The sequence below is a fragment of the Pleuronectes platessa genome, chromosome 21 (assembly GCF_947347685.1).
Source record: "Pleuronectes platessa chromosome 21, fPlePla1.1, whole genome shotgun sequence".
In the NCBI taxonomy this organism is placed as follows: domain Eukaryota; kingdom Metazoa; phylum Chordata; class Actinopteri; order Pleuronectiformes; family Pleuronectidae; genus Pleuronectes; species Pleuronectes platessa.
The window spans coordinates 5,439,089-5,453,902 of record NC_070646.1 but is presented as its reverse complement, the minus strand read 5'-3'; the positions used below and the strand labels follow the sequence as shown (position 1 = coordinate 5,453,902).

General features: G+C 44.6%; 1 protein-coding gene across 1 annotated transcript; it reads left to right on the top strand.

The window, feature by feature from the left end:
• The first annotated feature begins 4,839 nt into the window (after positions 1–4,839).
• Positions 4,840–6,030, top strand: adrb1 (adrenoceptor beta 1). Its single transcript, XM_053414301.1, has one exon. It carries the CDS (start codon positions 4,840–4,842, stop codon positions 6,028–6,030), a length of 1,191 nt encoding a protein of 396 aa, XP_053270276.1.
• Positions 6,031–14,814: the final 8,784 nt, after the last annotated feature.

Below are 14,814 nucleotides of genomic sequence, written 5' to 3'. Positions count from 1 at the left end.
CACCACAGTTAATAAATTAATAAAAATGAACGACTGCAGCTCTGCCATGTGCAATTTTTTATCAAAAGCTTTTTCTAATGAGCTCCGTTCATCCGTGAATTGGCCACAGTGTCAGGTTACGTGAGAGCTGCCCCCCCCGACTGTCAGACTTCCTGTTTCACGTCGTGCACTAAATGCCGACATTTGTCCCATTCCTTTGACCAGAAGCAGCACATTTTCCTCATGTTTGCAGATTAGTGTTGCAATGAGTTGGTTTTCATGCCACTATTAAAAAAAAACCGGTCTGATTTAGTCGGAGCAGACGTTTAGCAGCACATGAAAAATCAGAAATACACGTGGAATCAATGTTCTCCTGCGCTCGTCAGCTATCGGTCAACACATCTCACAAAAGACGAGGCTGTCGCTGTCCTACATTTTTCTTAGGGTCAACACATTCCATGAAAACACTAAATGTGTCAGTTCCATTTCTCTGTCACTCTGAGCCTTATTCGTTTCTACTGAAGACAAATATGTCAAAAATGGGTCATAAGAATGTTATATATTTGTAAAAAAGTTATTTTATATAATTAATTTCTGCAGAAGCTGGACACTGGTTTTAAAGTCCTCCTCCCATAACACCAGGTTTTTAAACATGTTAAGAAATTAGGTGAAAAGTTAAACCTTTTTTTAAGACAAACCCTTTGAATATATAGTCTTGAACAGAGTTTTAGTTTGTGTCCTAATAAGAGTTTTACGTCGCCCATGTTTATTGTATCTGCCACTTGTCTCATAGATCGAGGTCTTTTCCAATCATTTTTTCTCGGCCTAACACATTTAAAACTTTTTAATTAAGGTCCCTCAGATTGTAAGGAGTGGATGTTAAGGGGTTAACGGTGCATCTGGAGAAAGTCATTCAAGTTCCATCAAATCACAAGAATGAATTCTGAATCCGTCCTTCAAACGCAGGAAACAGGTTCCGACATTAAAGTGAGCGGATGGATGTGGCAATGGATGATAATTACTTTTTAGAAATCATAACTAATAAGAAGAAGGTCAAAGCATGACTCTGCTCTTTCTCCCCACTTTTATATCTTCCACGACACATTAAGCCCGTGTGACACACGCTCCCTGACATTCACGCCGTCTCGGCCACATCAACAGGGAGCATGGCCCGAGATTTACAAGGCCGGGGGAAGGGGGTCACCTGGAGCTCTGCACTGGAGCCTCCTCTTCCGGCTGCCCAGTGACGGCCTTTGTGATGATGTAACACCTTATAAAAAAGAGACTTATTTAAAAAGTGGGCATGAGGGGTTCGATAATATCCTCCACCAGCACACGGCTCCTTCCAGCAGCACAAAACGAGTCTGAGGGGTTTGTAATCCCAGAGGTCACTGGTGGTGCAGGAAAATGACACTGGTTAGTTGTTGTTGACCTCTCTAGATAATTTCCCTGTTTAAAAAATACAAAAGTTTTAAGTTGCATAAACATAAGAAGAGGGATCTTATTGAAAGTGTCATGTGAATGACGTTATTGGTTTTTTAAAAGGAAAAAGTTTAAAAGAGTTTCACCGAAGGAGAAAATCAGCTCTTACACGGTTTTTAATTGCAGGAACATTTATTCGCTCGTCAATCTGGCTGAGTGGGCTCCATTAAGATCGTATCAGCGCCCGAGATAAAATATAATTTCCATATTTCCAGACTGTGGGTCGTGCTGGGGAATGCAGAAACGGGAGGGGGGGGAGGTTTTGTCAAATGTTCTCCTACGTCCCCTGAACGCATCGTGTCTGTTCACCTCCATTCTCTCAGCAGGATGTCACCGAACTTGAAAATCAACTCTGACCTTTGACCCGACGAGGTCGAGCTGGACATACCTCACTCCTCTTTTCACGGGGACACGGAGGCGTTGCATGTCGAGATGTAGGAGTCAAAGCTGCTGCTCAGCCGACAAGAGCTCTCTGCTCAGATTATTTTTGGGAAAGTGAGGGAACAGCTGCAGAGAGATGTGGAAAGTTGAATCACAGTGAAGAGGTTTGAATGCTGTAAATGAGACACTGGCCCGGTGGAGAGGCCGAGGAGTTTTTGAGATAACTTGACTAAAAAAGAATTTAACATCCTGAAGGGCCAGTTCACCCAAATCCCTTTTCCTGCCCATGCAAAACATTTTCTTTCTATCTCTCTCTCCTCTCTCTGTCTTTCTGTCTTTCTTTCTGTCTTTCTCTATGTCTTTATTTCATTTCTTTCGAATCTTTCTTTCTCTCGCCTGTTTCTGTCTGTCTCGCTTTCTGTCTGTTTTTCGCTTCTCTTCTTTTTTCTCCTTCTTCCTCTCCTCTCTCTTGTCTTTCTTTATCTCTTTCTCTCTTTCTTTCACACTGTGAGATATGGCGTTTTTTATATATTTCTCCAGAAACAATTCAGCTCAATGAAAAGAGTCATGGGAGTGTTAACATCTCATGGTCTGGAGTTTGTGAATCAAATTATGTATTATCATGTTATGGGGGGGGGGGGGGGGGGGGTAATCTTTATTCAGTTGCTGTACTGTAAGAAATATTCCTTTAATATCAGAATAGATATTTTTCCTCTGTTTCATGTGAGTGGTTTGATCCTGGTGTCTGATCTAGATACATTCACATGCAACATGGTGATGAAATGGCCAGTCAGCCTTGGTGGTGATATGGGCTCTCTCCCAGTTTGGTTTTATCTTTCAAATGTTTCACACGTCTTTCTCTGAGATTTCTTCCACCTCTGCAGCAGAGTGAAGGTGAAGGGATTTGAATTAGAGACGCTCATTAGGTTAAAATGGCAGCTAACCTGTTCACGCTCCAACCAAAACCCCGAACTACGTGGCGTCTAAATGTGAAAATGGCCATGAGTATTTCTAAGGATCTTAGAGATACCACAGGGCCGTGAGTACAAGTTGTCCCACAGCTCCCATATGACTTTAATAAAAGTAGGGAGCATAAACATGATGTCAGCGGCCACAGATTTATGGTCACTGAGGGGCTTGATCTGCCCAAACATGGAGGGAGAAGAGGCAGATCGTTGCTCCAGAGAGACACTTGGAGGTCGATTTCCTTCATGCTCTCACACCCAATGGTTTAAATTGATTATTTGGTAAAGATTCACTGGGAAGCTTCGCACTGATTGTTTCCTTCTGCTATAATGAATTTGAAGATATCTTGCCGATACGTATGTGAAAAACTTTTGGGAAACAGGATTCTGGTGTTAACCGTTGTTGGAGGAAACGGCTCCTAATCCAAACGTGTTGCCAAAGCAGACGTGTCCAACTGACCTTCTGGCATCTGAAGATCTGCGTTTCTCACTGACCCTGCTTGAATTCGTGGCCTTCAGCAAGAAACGTGTGCTCCTCCCCTCGTGTGTCGAGGCACTGAGGTATGTGGATCCATCGACACCCTGAGATGAGCTCTGTTATGTTTGTGTCAGGGCGTTGCACAACCTCTGGCTCCGGGTCGCCAGGTTCACCGACAGTCATGCTGATGAACACACAGAAAAAACAAGTCGCGCAGCATCATCCATCTTTTCCAAGCAGAAGGCTTTTCACAAGGCCGCTGCAGATGCTGTCACTTCATGAAGACGTCCGTCCTCGTCCCTCAGAGCCTTTGTCTTGAGAGGCTCCCTGAGTGTAGACGACCGGATTTTCACAAAGTAATTTTCCCTTTTCACAAACATTGTTTGAAAGTAACCAAACTGCATTTGCTCTAATGATGAGTGGCTCCCCATGGAGGCCGAAGTGGAAGAATCCAACTCGTGGCTTCTTGTCGTGACCTTCCTTTAAATTTAGCTTTAAAGAAACTAAATGTCTGTATCCGCTGTTTTGTGCGTGTCTTATTTGTTTCCCCCGTGGCTCTTCCTTTCTTGTGTAGCCTTGTTTTTGTTTAAGCTACACTGTGTGTAACCGTCAGGCGGTCAGCCCACGCGGTCGACTCTCCTCAGTTGATCCAAGCTGCTGTTGACCACTTCAAAGCACAAAGGGCGCAGATCTCATGTGATCCTGTAGATATCAAATCATCCTGAAGGCTCTGCTGCTGCTGTACCTGTACTCTGACTGAGAGTCGAACCCGTAACTCATTGGGGGGGAGAAAGTTCCATGTAGCTGCAGTGGAGCCGAGATCTGGACGTGACCACATGGCTGTGGAATGTCTCCTCGGTGATAAAAATATAAAATGGAAAAACAAATATTGCTTGTGATGGCGAGCGATGAAAACGGGGAAAGACTGATCACAGATAACATCCAACAAAACACAGCTGTCCGCTAGAAAGCTGCTTATTGTTTAGTTTTAAATCCCAACGGCACTAAAATACAAACACTGTGTATTAATTTATGCATATAAACTCAGATATTACATATTTTATGGTATTTTCAATCAATTGTCATTCATTATCATGACTGCAATTGTATTCGGTCTTAATTTTAGGACAGCATATCCAGAGGAATATAGTATATCATATATGGTAAACATATTAATGTAGTATATAGACTGTACTGATGAATATATATATTTATATAAAAGTTTTAGTAGAAGTAGTAGTATAAGAAACCTGGCTGTGTGAAACATATTTATATTTTTGAGGTTTTTTTATTTTCATTCTCAACTTCACCGTTAGAACAATTAGTGCGCTGAGCTCTGTGATTGGTCGTGAGGGGCAGTGACGTCACGGCCCGAACTGTTGTCCTGGCCGGTTCGGGGTGAGAGAGGGAGAGAGACAGAGAGAATGAGAGAGAGAGAGATTGTGCGAGACGTGTGAAGAGCGCGCGTCTCGTGAGAACGCGCACAGTGGAGCTGCCGCCTCGCGCTGCGTGGATGAACTCGCCCTGGTCCCGCACTCAGCGCAGCAGCCCGTCATGGGGGACGGCGGCGCGTCCTCGCCGCTGAACTTCCACAATGGAACCGGGGACGAGCTGCCGGACGCACCGGGCTCCTCCGCGTCCGAGCAGTGGATGGCGGGGCTGAGCCTGATCATGGCTCTCATCGTCCTCTCCATCGTGTTCGGGAACATCCTGGTGATCGTGGCCATCGCCAGGACGCAGCGGCTGCAGACGCTCACCAACGTGTTCATCGTTTCCCTGGCGAGCGCGGACCTCATCATGGGGCTGCTGGTGGTGCCCTTTGGCGCCGCGCTCGAGGTGCGCGGCTCGTGGATGTACGGCTCCTTCTTCTGCGAGTTTTGGATCTCCGTGGACGTTCTCTGCGTCACAGCCAGCATTGAGACCCTGTGCGTAATCGCCATAGACAGGTACGTGGCCATCACCTCGCCTTTCCGCTACCAGAGCCTGCTGACCAAGGCTCGGGCCAAAGCCATGGTGTGCATCGTGTGGGCCATCTCTGCGCTCGTGTCCTTCCTCCCCATCCTCATGCACTGGTCCCGGGACAGCGTGGACACCGCCTGCTACGAGGACCCGGAGTGCTGCGACTTCGTCACCAACAGGGCTTACGCCATCTCCTCGTCCGTCATCTCTTTTTACATTCCTCTCCTGGTCATGCTCTTTGTTTACGCGCGCGTGTACCGGGAGGCGAAGAAGCAGCTGAAGAAGATCGACAAGTGCGAGGGCAGGTTTCACAACACGCTGACCGGCCTGACCTCCAAGTGCAAGAAGAGGCCGTCCAAGATCCTGGCGCTCAGGGAGCAGAAGGCTCTCAAGACGCTCGGCATCATCATGGGCACGTTCACCCTGTGCTGGCTGCCCTTCTTCATCGTCAACGTGGTGCGCGTCTTCAGCGCGGCGGTGGTGGATAAGGACCTGTTCGTGTTCCTGAACTGGCTGGGCTACGTGAACTCCGCGTTCAACCCCATCATCTACTGCCGGAGCCCGGACTTCAGGAAGGCGTTCAAGCGGCTGCTGTGCTGCCCGAGGCAAGCGGACCGCCGGCTGCACGTCAGCTCCTGCGACCTGTCCCGCTACTCCGGCGGCTTCGTGTCCACGCTGGAGCAGGGCGCGCTGGGGCTGTGGCCGGACTGCCCCGGCCTGGACAACAGCGACAGCAGCCTGGGGGCCACTGCGAGCAAGCTGCCTCACTCTGAATCGCAGGTGTGAAGGGAAACGGGGAAACTTTTCGCGGAGGTGGATTACAGGGATTTGTCTCCCTCAACTTCTGCGTATTTTTGGAGAAAGGTATGCGTAAAAGTTGGACCTTAAAGAAAACAAACATCTGGAGGACACGTTCCCTTTTCCCAGATGAGGACCAACAACCGATCCCTTATGCGCAAAAGTCTCCACGTCGATGTACGGTGCCAGAGATGATCCGCTTTTCCAAAATGACGTCGACCATGAAAGATCCGGATAGATGGATGTGACGCGTCCTACTGGCTGAATGCACTTTGCCATAAAGCGCACGGACGCTCCAGTGGTTTTGCTCCTGATGTTTTTCTTTTGGGGTTTTATTTATGTCTTATTCTATTGGATCCGCGGATGGGTGATACATTAAGGAGGCTAATTTATTCAGGAGAAGCGGGTGTCTTATATTCTAAACGATAAGTGAAGCCCAGCTCCCGTGACGAGGTTCAATCTCACCGCTCAGGCTCATGAGGAGAACAACGATTGTTACTGAAACCGCAGCAGTGACTGTACTATAGTGTCACTGGGTGTTTTACCTCACAGCCATCGGCAAGTGCAATTTCTACGACAGATTTGTTTATATTAAACATTAAGCTTGTGTACATATACATATGTAAAACAAACAAACAACAATAGACGTGTATTTATTCCGCGCTGTCTTTTACAACCATGTGGGGCCCTTTGTACATTCTGTGGTTTGTGCTGTTCAGTACTGACGTGAGGAATTTGAGCCTCATCCTTTTTTCTCGTTTAAGCTTTACCTGCTGTTGTGAGGTGGTTTGTTGACTCCTGTGAAATAAAAGGATGTTTACTGTTTGAGCTTTATTCTGGGGATTTTTATTCTCAAGGGACCCTTGAGGTGAATTCCTTCTGGTAATCCGCCTTCACGGCTGTGTTAAAAGGAGGACAGTGAAAGTAGGTCTGGGTGGAAACAGCTGGATTTGTGCAGACATGAAAGTCTTTGTCGGTGGGGGTCTGCTGAGGTCAGCTGGGGTCTGGTTGGCCTCTCTGGAGACGAATTCAATCACAGCGGATTGTTTAACATGTGTTAAAACAGTACAGCTGGGCTATTGTAGATCGGTTGATAGAATAGAATGGTCAAAATGGAACCAGTATTTATCTTTTTGTTGTTCCTGGGAGTGAGTCAAACACATGGATCCTACATTTCCCATGATGCAAGTGGATTGCACCCTGTCAAATTTCAGGTTTCAAGGCCGATTCTTTTTACGAAGAATTTAAAAAACTACATAGTTGACGTCACACAACTGTTAAGTTCACAAGCTGAGAAGCTTTACAAAATCTACCGATATCAACCTTTTATAGACATTTTGTCTGTTGAAGTTTACATTGTACATTGAAACAGTTAGTTTCATTAATCCAAGCCTTATATATTTTGTTCTATTTGTAATATATCTTTTATTTAAAGGTTATTGTCACACTGAACAATTACCCAAAGTGGTCACATTCAGAAACCTGCTGAAATCCAACCGAGCCTCATGCTTTTGACGTTTTCATTTCATGTTCAGGTTCATGTTCAGCTCTCGATCACACGGCTTGGTGCTGCCTCGTCCACAGGCCTCACGCTGAACGTCTGTAGAAAGTGTTTCTGTAACGGCGTTAATGAAGTGGCTCTTACCGGAGAGATATGCACTTCCTCCTGGGGAATATTAATTAGCCCTTAAGTCGGGACGTGTTTAAAACGCATTAGCATGATGTGTCACGTTAATGATGCTCCCCACGGAAGAGCTGAGTCGCACATTTCAATCAGAGAGCTGAAAGCTGAATGAAAACTGAGCTCGGCTGTTTGTTTGCTAATGAACATGGTTTGGTCGTGATTGGCTGAATTAATGCGTGTAAGCGAGACCCAGCTTTCAGAATACAAAATAACAATAATAAAATAATAAACAGCAGCCGGGATTGCTCTCGGCCTCCTGGCAAACGCCCACGTCGTTATTAGACACTGTTTGTGTTTGGCAGGACGTTTGTGTTTGGGCAGATCAGCAGTGGACTCACAGATGGGGAAGCTAATCAGCAGGCTTTAAGGATAATTGTCTCAAACTGCTCGTGTACCCGTGGACGTTTAAACTGCTGCACGTCAAAGTAGAAGAGTTGATATGAACATGTCCTCTGCAGTTGTTGTTGGTAAACTCATGGTTTATGTTCTGCAGTCAGGGATTCAACCCCTGGGGAATTATTCATCAATCCTGTATTTTTATATTTCCTGAACATATTGAATAGTGAATATTCCCCAGACAATCAATCTTAAAGAAACTATTCCCTTAACTGTTACAGGCCAAGGTGTAAATCAGGCTTTGATCTACACTCAAACCGCTACCTCCAGGATCCGCCCCCTGGTCCAAATCTGAATCTAAATTTAAATATGTTCCTCCACAAAATTTCGTGGAAATCGGTTGTGGATTTTTTGTGTTATTCTGTTCACAATCAAACAAAAGTTACTTTACTTTCTGCTGTCTTGGAAAATACCAAATGCAACTCAAGGTCCAATCGTTTACCCCAGAAATTCTTATATTCCTGATTAACGTAAGATTTTGGGGAAATTCACATATTTCCCTTGTTTGGCTGAGAGTTAAATGAGAAGAGTGAAGCCACTTTCACATCTGAGAGCTAATATCAGCTATCGCCTTGCTCCTGTAACCTATTTCCCCCTGTTTCCAGACTTTATGCTAAGCTAAGCTAATCAACTCGCTCCTTATTTATTACACATGCACGAGTGGTTGTATAAATCCTTCTGTCTGAAAGTTTCCCAAAATGAAAAACAACTCCTTCGTCTATTTGACTCTTATCCAACTTGCTCTTATACGGTCATAGCAATATAGGGCCTACTTATAAAAAAAAGGTTCAACTCAATCACCCCCGCACATATAAATTAATATATTCCCACATATTAATGCACCAATGAATTAATTCACCTGTGTTTTCACAGCCGGACTAAATCACTTTCCTTGACTTCCACTGAAACCTTCAGATCCTCTCAGGCAGCAGGTGCGAGGTCTCACTTGGTTATTTAACGGACTGCGCCTCCTCCCGTCCACGTCACCGATGCTGTGGCTGCCAGCCGCCGCCTCCTGCTGCCATCTGCAAACATCATCATCCTCAAAGAGAATTAAAGCATTCAGAGCAAGGGACGTCGCTTTGACTCTGAACAATCTCCTCTTCTCCGAAAGTGCATCTGTTGAACTGTGGACGAGCTGCACTGAATAATCAACACAATGCACAAAACACAACAAGCTCCTGTGATGGACTTTGGGCTTTGAAGAGGGATTGATGGGTAATTCGGCTAATTCCAGTCGAGATCCAGAAGACGAATGTTTACGAAACACTGTCAAATCTATGCAAATACTGTAATGCTCTCCGGTGGGGGGGTGCCAGGGGAGGGGGGGGGGGGGGGCTACAATCTGTGAGCGAGAAAAACAAAACAGTCGCCCCTGATGGAAAGAGCTGTCGGCACCTGGAGACATTTATTTCTGATTGCTCGTGATTGCAACCTTATCAGATCCCGACGGGTAGAAACTTCTGCTGTGGGAGCAGCAGCGTTCACAACCTCTGGAGACTTAGAAGTGTTGAGAAACTCTGGTTTGGCCACAAAAGAGATGAAGAAGAGAAACAAATCTCAGTTTTCAGGATGAATTAATACAGATAAGGCCTTTGTTGAGCAGATCCAAGGCTACGTGATATCTCAGCGGTCAAAACATTCATAAAACTCGACTTCCTTTTGGGTTAATGAATGCCGTGTGTCCCTGTAAGGTCTAATTCACACCGCGGAGCCAAAAGCAGGTGCTACACCTCATGTGTCCATCTGCTTGGATTCCCATGTGAACTCGGTGCATGGAGGTCTCCATCTGCTGCGTTGGCCAACACCGCGAGCTGCCACGTTCACCGTGTTCAAAGTTTGTAACGTAGCCGCACTGGTGTCGCACCTGAACGTAGCTTATGTATGATGACGTTAATGGACTTAACTAATGGAAACATTTTCACTCTGATGTACATTTTTCCTTTAGGTATCAAAAATAGAAGGATCCTCAGTCAAGTGCCAAGGTCCAGCAGTTCCCGCATGAAACCACATTTACATTCACTAGATCCAGATTTTTTCCATCAAGGCGGATGGGAGAGAGAAATCAATGGAAATGTTAAAGAAAGACAATAATAAATCTTGGATCTCTGATTCAGACTGACACCAACATTTGATGGGTTCTTCTTCGGGTCATGTCCTGCACAAATTTACAAGGAAATCAGTTTTGTAGTTTTTGCAAATTCCCGTTTACTAAAAAAAACACAAACGCAAACGAAAACATAACCTCCTCCGGGGAAGATCAGGGAAAACATGACTTTTAAATTCTAAGAATCTGGGTTAACTGAATCTGGAAGAGAAATGAACTGATGGGTGATGCTGCTTTTCTCCCAAAGGTGTTTATAAACCAAGTGTTGATCAGTGCCTGGATAGAAATGCAGAGCTGTGGATAAACTCATCCTGTGTCTCCCCACAGTCTGATCACTGACGCTGTGTAGCTCCAAAATCCTGCAGCAATCTTCTCTCCTTATTGCACCGAGGGGTTCCAGCCCCATGAATCCTGACCTTTAACTAAATCCTCAACTTTAATCCCCAATAAGCTGATGAGTCGGTGTCTGACGGAGCAGGGGTCACTTTTGATGCCTTGAGATTTAGCCTGGATGGGATGAGCACCAGCAGAGATGATCACTAAAGGAATAATTTAACAGATTTCTTGCCTTTTATTAGAATTTATAAGTTTTTGAATTCTGCTGCTCATTAGAAGTGATGGAACTTCACCAAACACTTAACTACAGCCAGGTGCATCACTTTTTTGGGTCCCCTGGAAACATTTCCTTATTAACATTGTGTTGTGTTGTAAAAGTGATGAAGTTGTTTTCTTAATTTGCAGTGGGTTGAGCTCTCTTGGCTACCGTATTATTCGACGTATTTTTAGGTCATCAAATGCTTAACTATGATGTGTTTGGTCCATGTCCCATCCACTAACATTAAGGAGGCAGGATTAATGATCTGCCAGCCACCAGGGGGCGAACAAGACGATTTTGCTTCACTTCTGGGGAACCGTCATGTTGTACATCTTTATATACACCATTATATAGATGGACGACATGACAGCTCCCCAAAGGTGAAGCCAAAGCGTCTTGATTGCCCCCTGGTGGATGGCTGCAGTACAGGTCATAAATCCCATCCTCTCCATGTTAGCAGATGGGACATGGACCAAACAGAGAAACTCAAAGTACAAGTCGTCTCCTCATCATATCAGTCTTCTCTTCTTACTCTCGGCCTCAGTGGAACTATTTCTTTAAGTCACCAGCAGCAGATGCATTAGGAAGCAGCTGCACTGAGGGAAGCAGGATTTGTCCAAACCACTGCATCTCTAAATGTCTAAGAAGAGAAGGTTAACTCCTCAGTCAGGTTGAAGACCTCCATCATCTCACGTGCAGGTATTTTCAGTCACAAATGTTCAGAAACAGATGTTCAGAACAAATTGTTTTAGTTTTTTTCCCCTCAATCCTTTAAGTCTCTTTCTTTTATAGAAACATGTTTACAGTCTTGGCCGGAAAACGGCTCCTTCAGAATAACATTGGGGCTTTCAAAGTCGTCCGAGAAACCGGCCTGAGTATAGAATGAGGGAAATTGCCCTTTGGCGAGTCCGCCAGGTGATCTCTAACCCTAAAGGCCACCGTGTCACGGCGGTAAAACATCACAGGGGTGCATCAGATTCCTGAGTCCTCCTCAGCCTCCTGCAGCGCTTTCCTGCAGACAGGAGCACAAGTGGAGAAAAGACACCAAAACAACAGTCTAATAACATTCCACTGTAAGTAAAATAATTTAAAAAATAAATAAAAGTCCTTTTTCTGCATAAAAATGAGTGTGAGTGACATGTTATAGTTACTTGTTCAGTCCAGTGCTGTCACCAAACGTTGGGTCGGCTCCCGTCCAAAGGGTCAAAGTTCAAATCTAGGGCCGATGGTAATTGGGGCAACAACCACACATAAATAAAGTTCTGACCTTCTTTGATATTTGCTTTCCTGAGCTGTTTTCAGACATGAACACTGGAAGATTTTCGGTAAATTTCAGGAAATGTCTGAAGTTCAGTTATTTTCTGAAAACGTCTTTAGTGAAATATTGGATTAATGTATTTATTTCAAACATAATAATCTATTTATACATGTATTAAATGTAATCTGAATAGTAACTTGTTCATAGGTTCTTTCAATAAACATCAAATAAATATAGTCAAGTTTAAAAAAGACATAAGAAATTTAAAGGGACATTAAATGGAAACACCCAAGTACAATAAAAGAAAATTGTGCTTATGCCGTGTTACACAACTGGTGGGCGATGATTCTGCGGAAAAACCTGAACATCCCAGGTCTCAAGGTTTTTTTAAATCTTTGCATCTGATCAGCTCTGACCTCCAGGCTTTAAAGATGACATGGGTTTGTGAGGACACGTTAAGTAAGGGGGGGGGAGAGAGAGAGAGAAACAAAAAGAGTTTCATTCATGAATCCAATCACAAGAGCATTTCTGCTGAGCTCTGCACGACAGTCTGGCCGGAGGCATTTTATTTTCATGTTGCACGCTGGTCTTGTGAACACTAATCACACACACACCATTAACTCGGACTCGATGAGAAGCTGATTAGATTTTGGTTGTCAAAGATCAAAGCCCTAAGCCGATGCGACCTCATGAAACATTGTTCTAGTGTTGTGACTGTGATATTTCAGGAACACCTTGAGGGAATCCTTTCAAATTTGGTACAGATGTTCACTTAAAGTAAGAAATGATCTGATTCAATTTTGGTCAAGTTCATGGTTACGTGATATATCAGGACCACTAGGAAATTTGATTACACAGACAATCATTCACTTGGATTCGAGAATGAACTGATAAGAACTTGAAAGGTACTGTGACCTCACAAAACAATCTTAAGAAGCCCTCAAGAGAATCCTGTTAAATTCGCCATAAATGCTAAATTAGACTCTCGGATTAACTGACTGGATTTGGGTGGTGAAAGATCAGGTCATGGTGCCCTCACAAACCCTGTGGGTTGTTTCAGCCTAGTGTTTGTCCCAAATCTGAATAACCATGAGTGGACGAAGGAGGAGAAGGAGGAGGAGGAGGAGGAGGAGAAGGAGGAGCAGTTCTGACTCATTTTACAGATTTTGTCTGATGGGTTAAACCAGATGGACACATGAATATTCTCAATTAAAAATGTCTATTTTTGTGCCGAGCATCACCTTGTGCAGAAATTAAGGAGCCATTCATATTCACATGTTATTATCTTAATGCTGCAGCTGTAGCAGCGCCGGTGTCAGGGAAGAAATATGGCAAACAACAAACCGACCAGGGCAGCAGAGGCTTGTTATCTTTACACCTTGAGAGCTGCTGTGACGCTCGCCGCTCCATCTAAAGGACACAGGCGATGCTCTATGAATTCAAGGGGGTGGTCATCCGGGCTGATAGGAGAATCCGCTATCACCGAGCTAAAAATAGTCTGTCTGTAACCGTTGGCCCGAATTGGATATTTGAACCTGCAGCGAACCTGCTGTGGTCTGCGGCGCCTGCAGACAAAATGAGAAAAGTCACCGATATGTGACGAGAAAGCACAAGTGGAATAGATGACTTGTTTTCCTGCTAATTTATGTTTCTTTTTTTTTTTTTGGTGACAGTTAGTGTAGGAGGGTGGGGGGTGTGCGTGGGAAAGAATAATAGAGAAGGCTCATGCATGTGTGCAGAATGACAGGGTGACTATGGGGAGATTGTTCAGAAAAAACTAGAGTTTTATTACTCTGGACGCAGAAGAAAGGACACGGTAAGCGCACTAAATCCTCCATGTGAAGTGGAGCTGAAACAAGTCTTGTGAGGATTTGCTGCTCTTCTTTGTGATATCAAAACTTAACAAACTGCGAGCAAAAGAATTGACTTATTAATACGTAGAATTGCCTCCCTGTTGTTGTACTGCTCTGCCAACCAGTGCATTTCTAGTCTACATAAAAATGTTTGAGACTCATATGGACTGTGACCTTTGACCTTCGAACAGTGAGATCTAATCAGTTTATCTTTGAATTCAAGAGACCGCTGGTCAAAATTTGAGGATATCCCCTGAAGGCAGACTTGAGATTTCATGTTGAAGAGGCCGAAAACCACAACCTTGACCACGGAATTACCCCGAGTGAAATTCTGCAGCAAATGTGAAAGGATCACTGGAGGTCAATGTGAGCTTTACATTTGACCTTTGACCTCGAAAGTATAATCTGTGCATCCTTGATTCCAACTGAACTTTTGAGCCAAATTTGTAGAAATTCCCTCAAGGATATCTCGAGACATCTTGTCCACAAGAATAGGACGGAGGGACGTACGCCCCTAGAAACATCCTGTCTCCGCAAATCGTGGTTACTCGCTGCCCTGATGTGAACATTTCCACTTTTCTATTTATACATTTTATGGAACTCCAGCGCTCTTAATAAACTAGGTTACTCAGGTGAGAAGGATTCCCCCAGCGACATTAAAATGAGGGAAGTTCACCTTTGAGTTCTTTCTGCCTTGGACTGAAGTATTCCCATAACGCCGCCTTTAAATCTTTTCGGAAAGGCTGCCTGGTTGAGTGACAGTGGCGCAGTTACGTGCGTGACCTCCAGCTCTGCTGAAACGGCTGCTTTTTAAATGCGTCTCACAGAAACAGTCACTGTGGGAGAGGTTAAATCGCCCCATTACCTGAATCCCTCCTC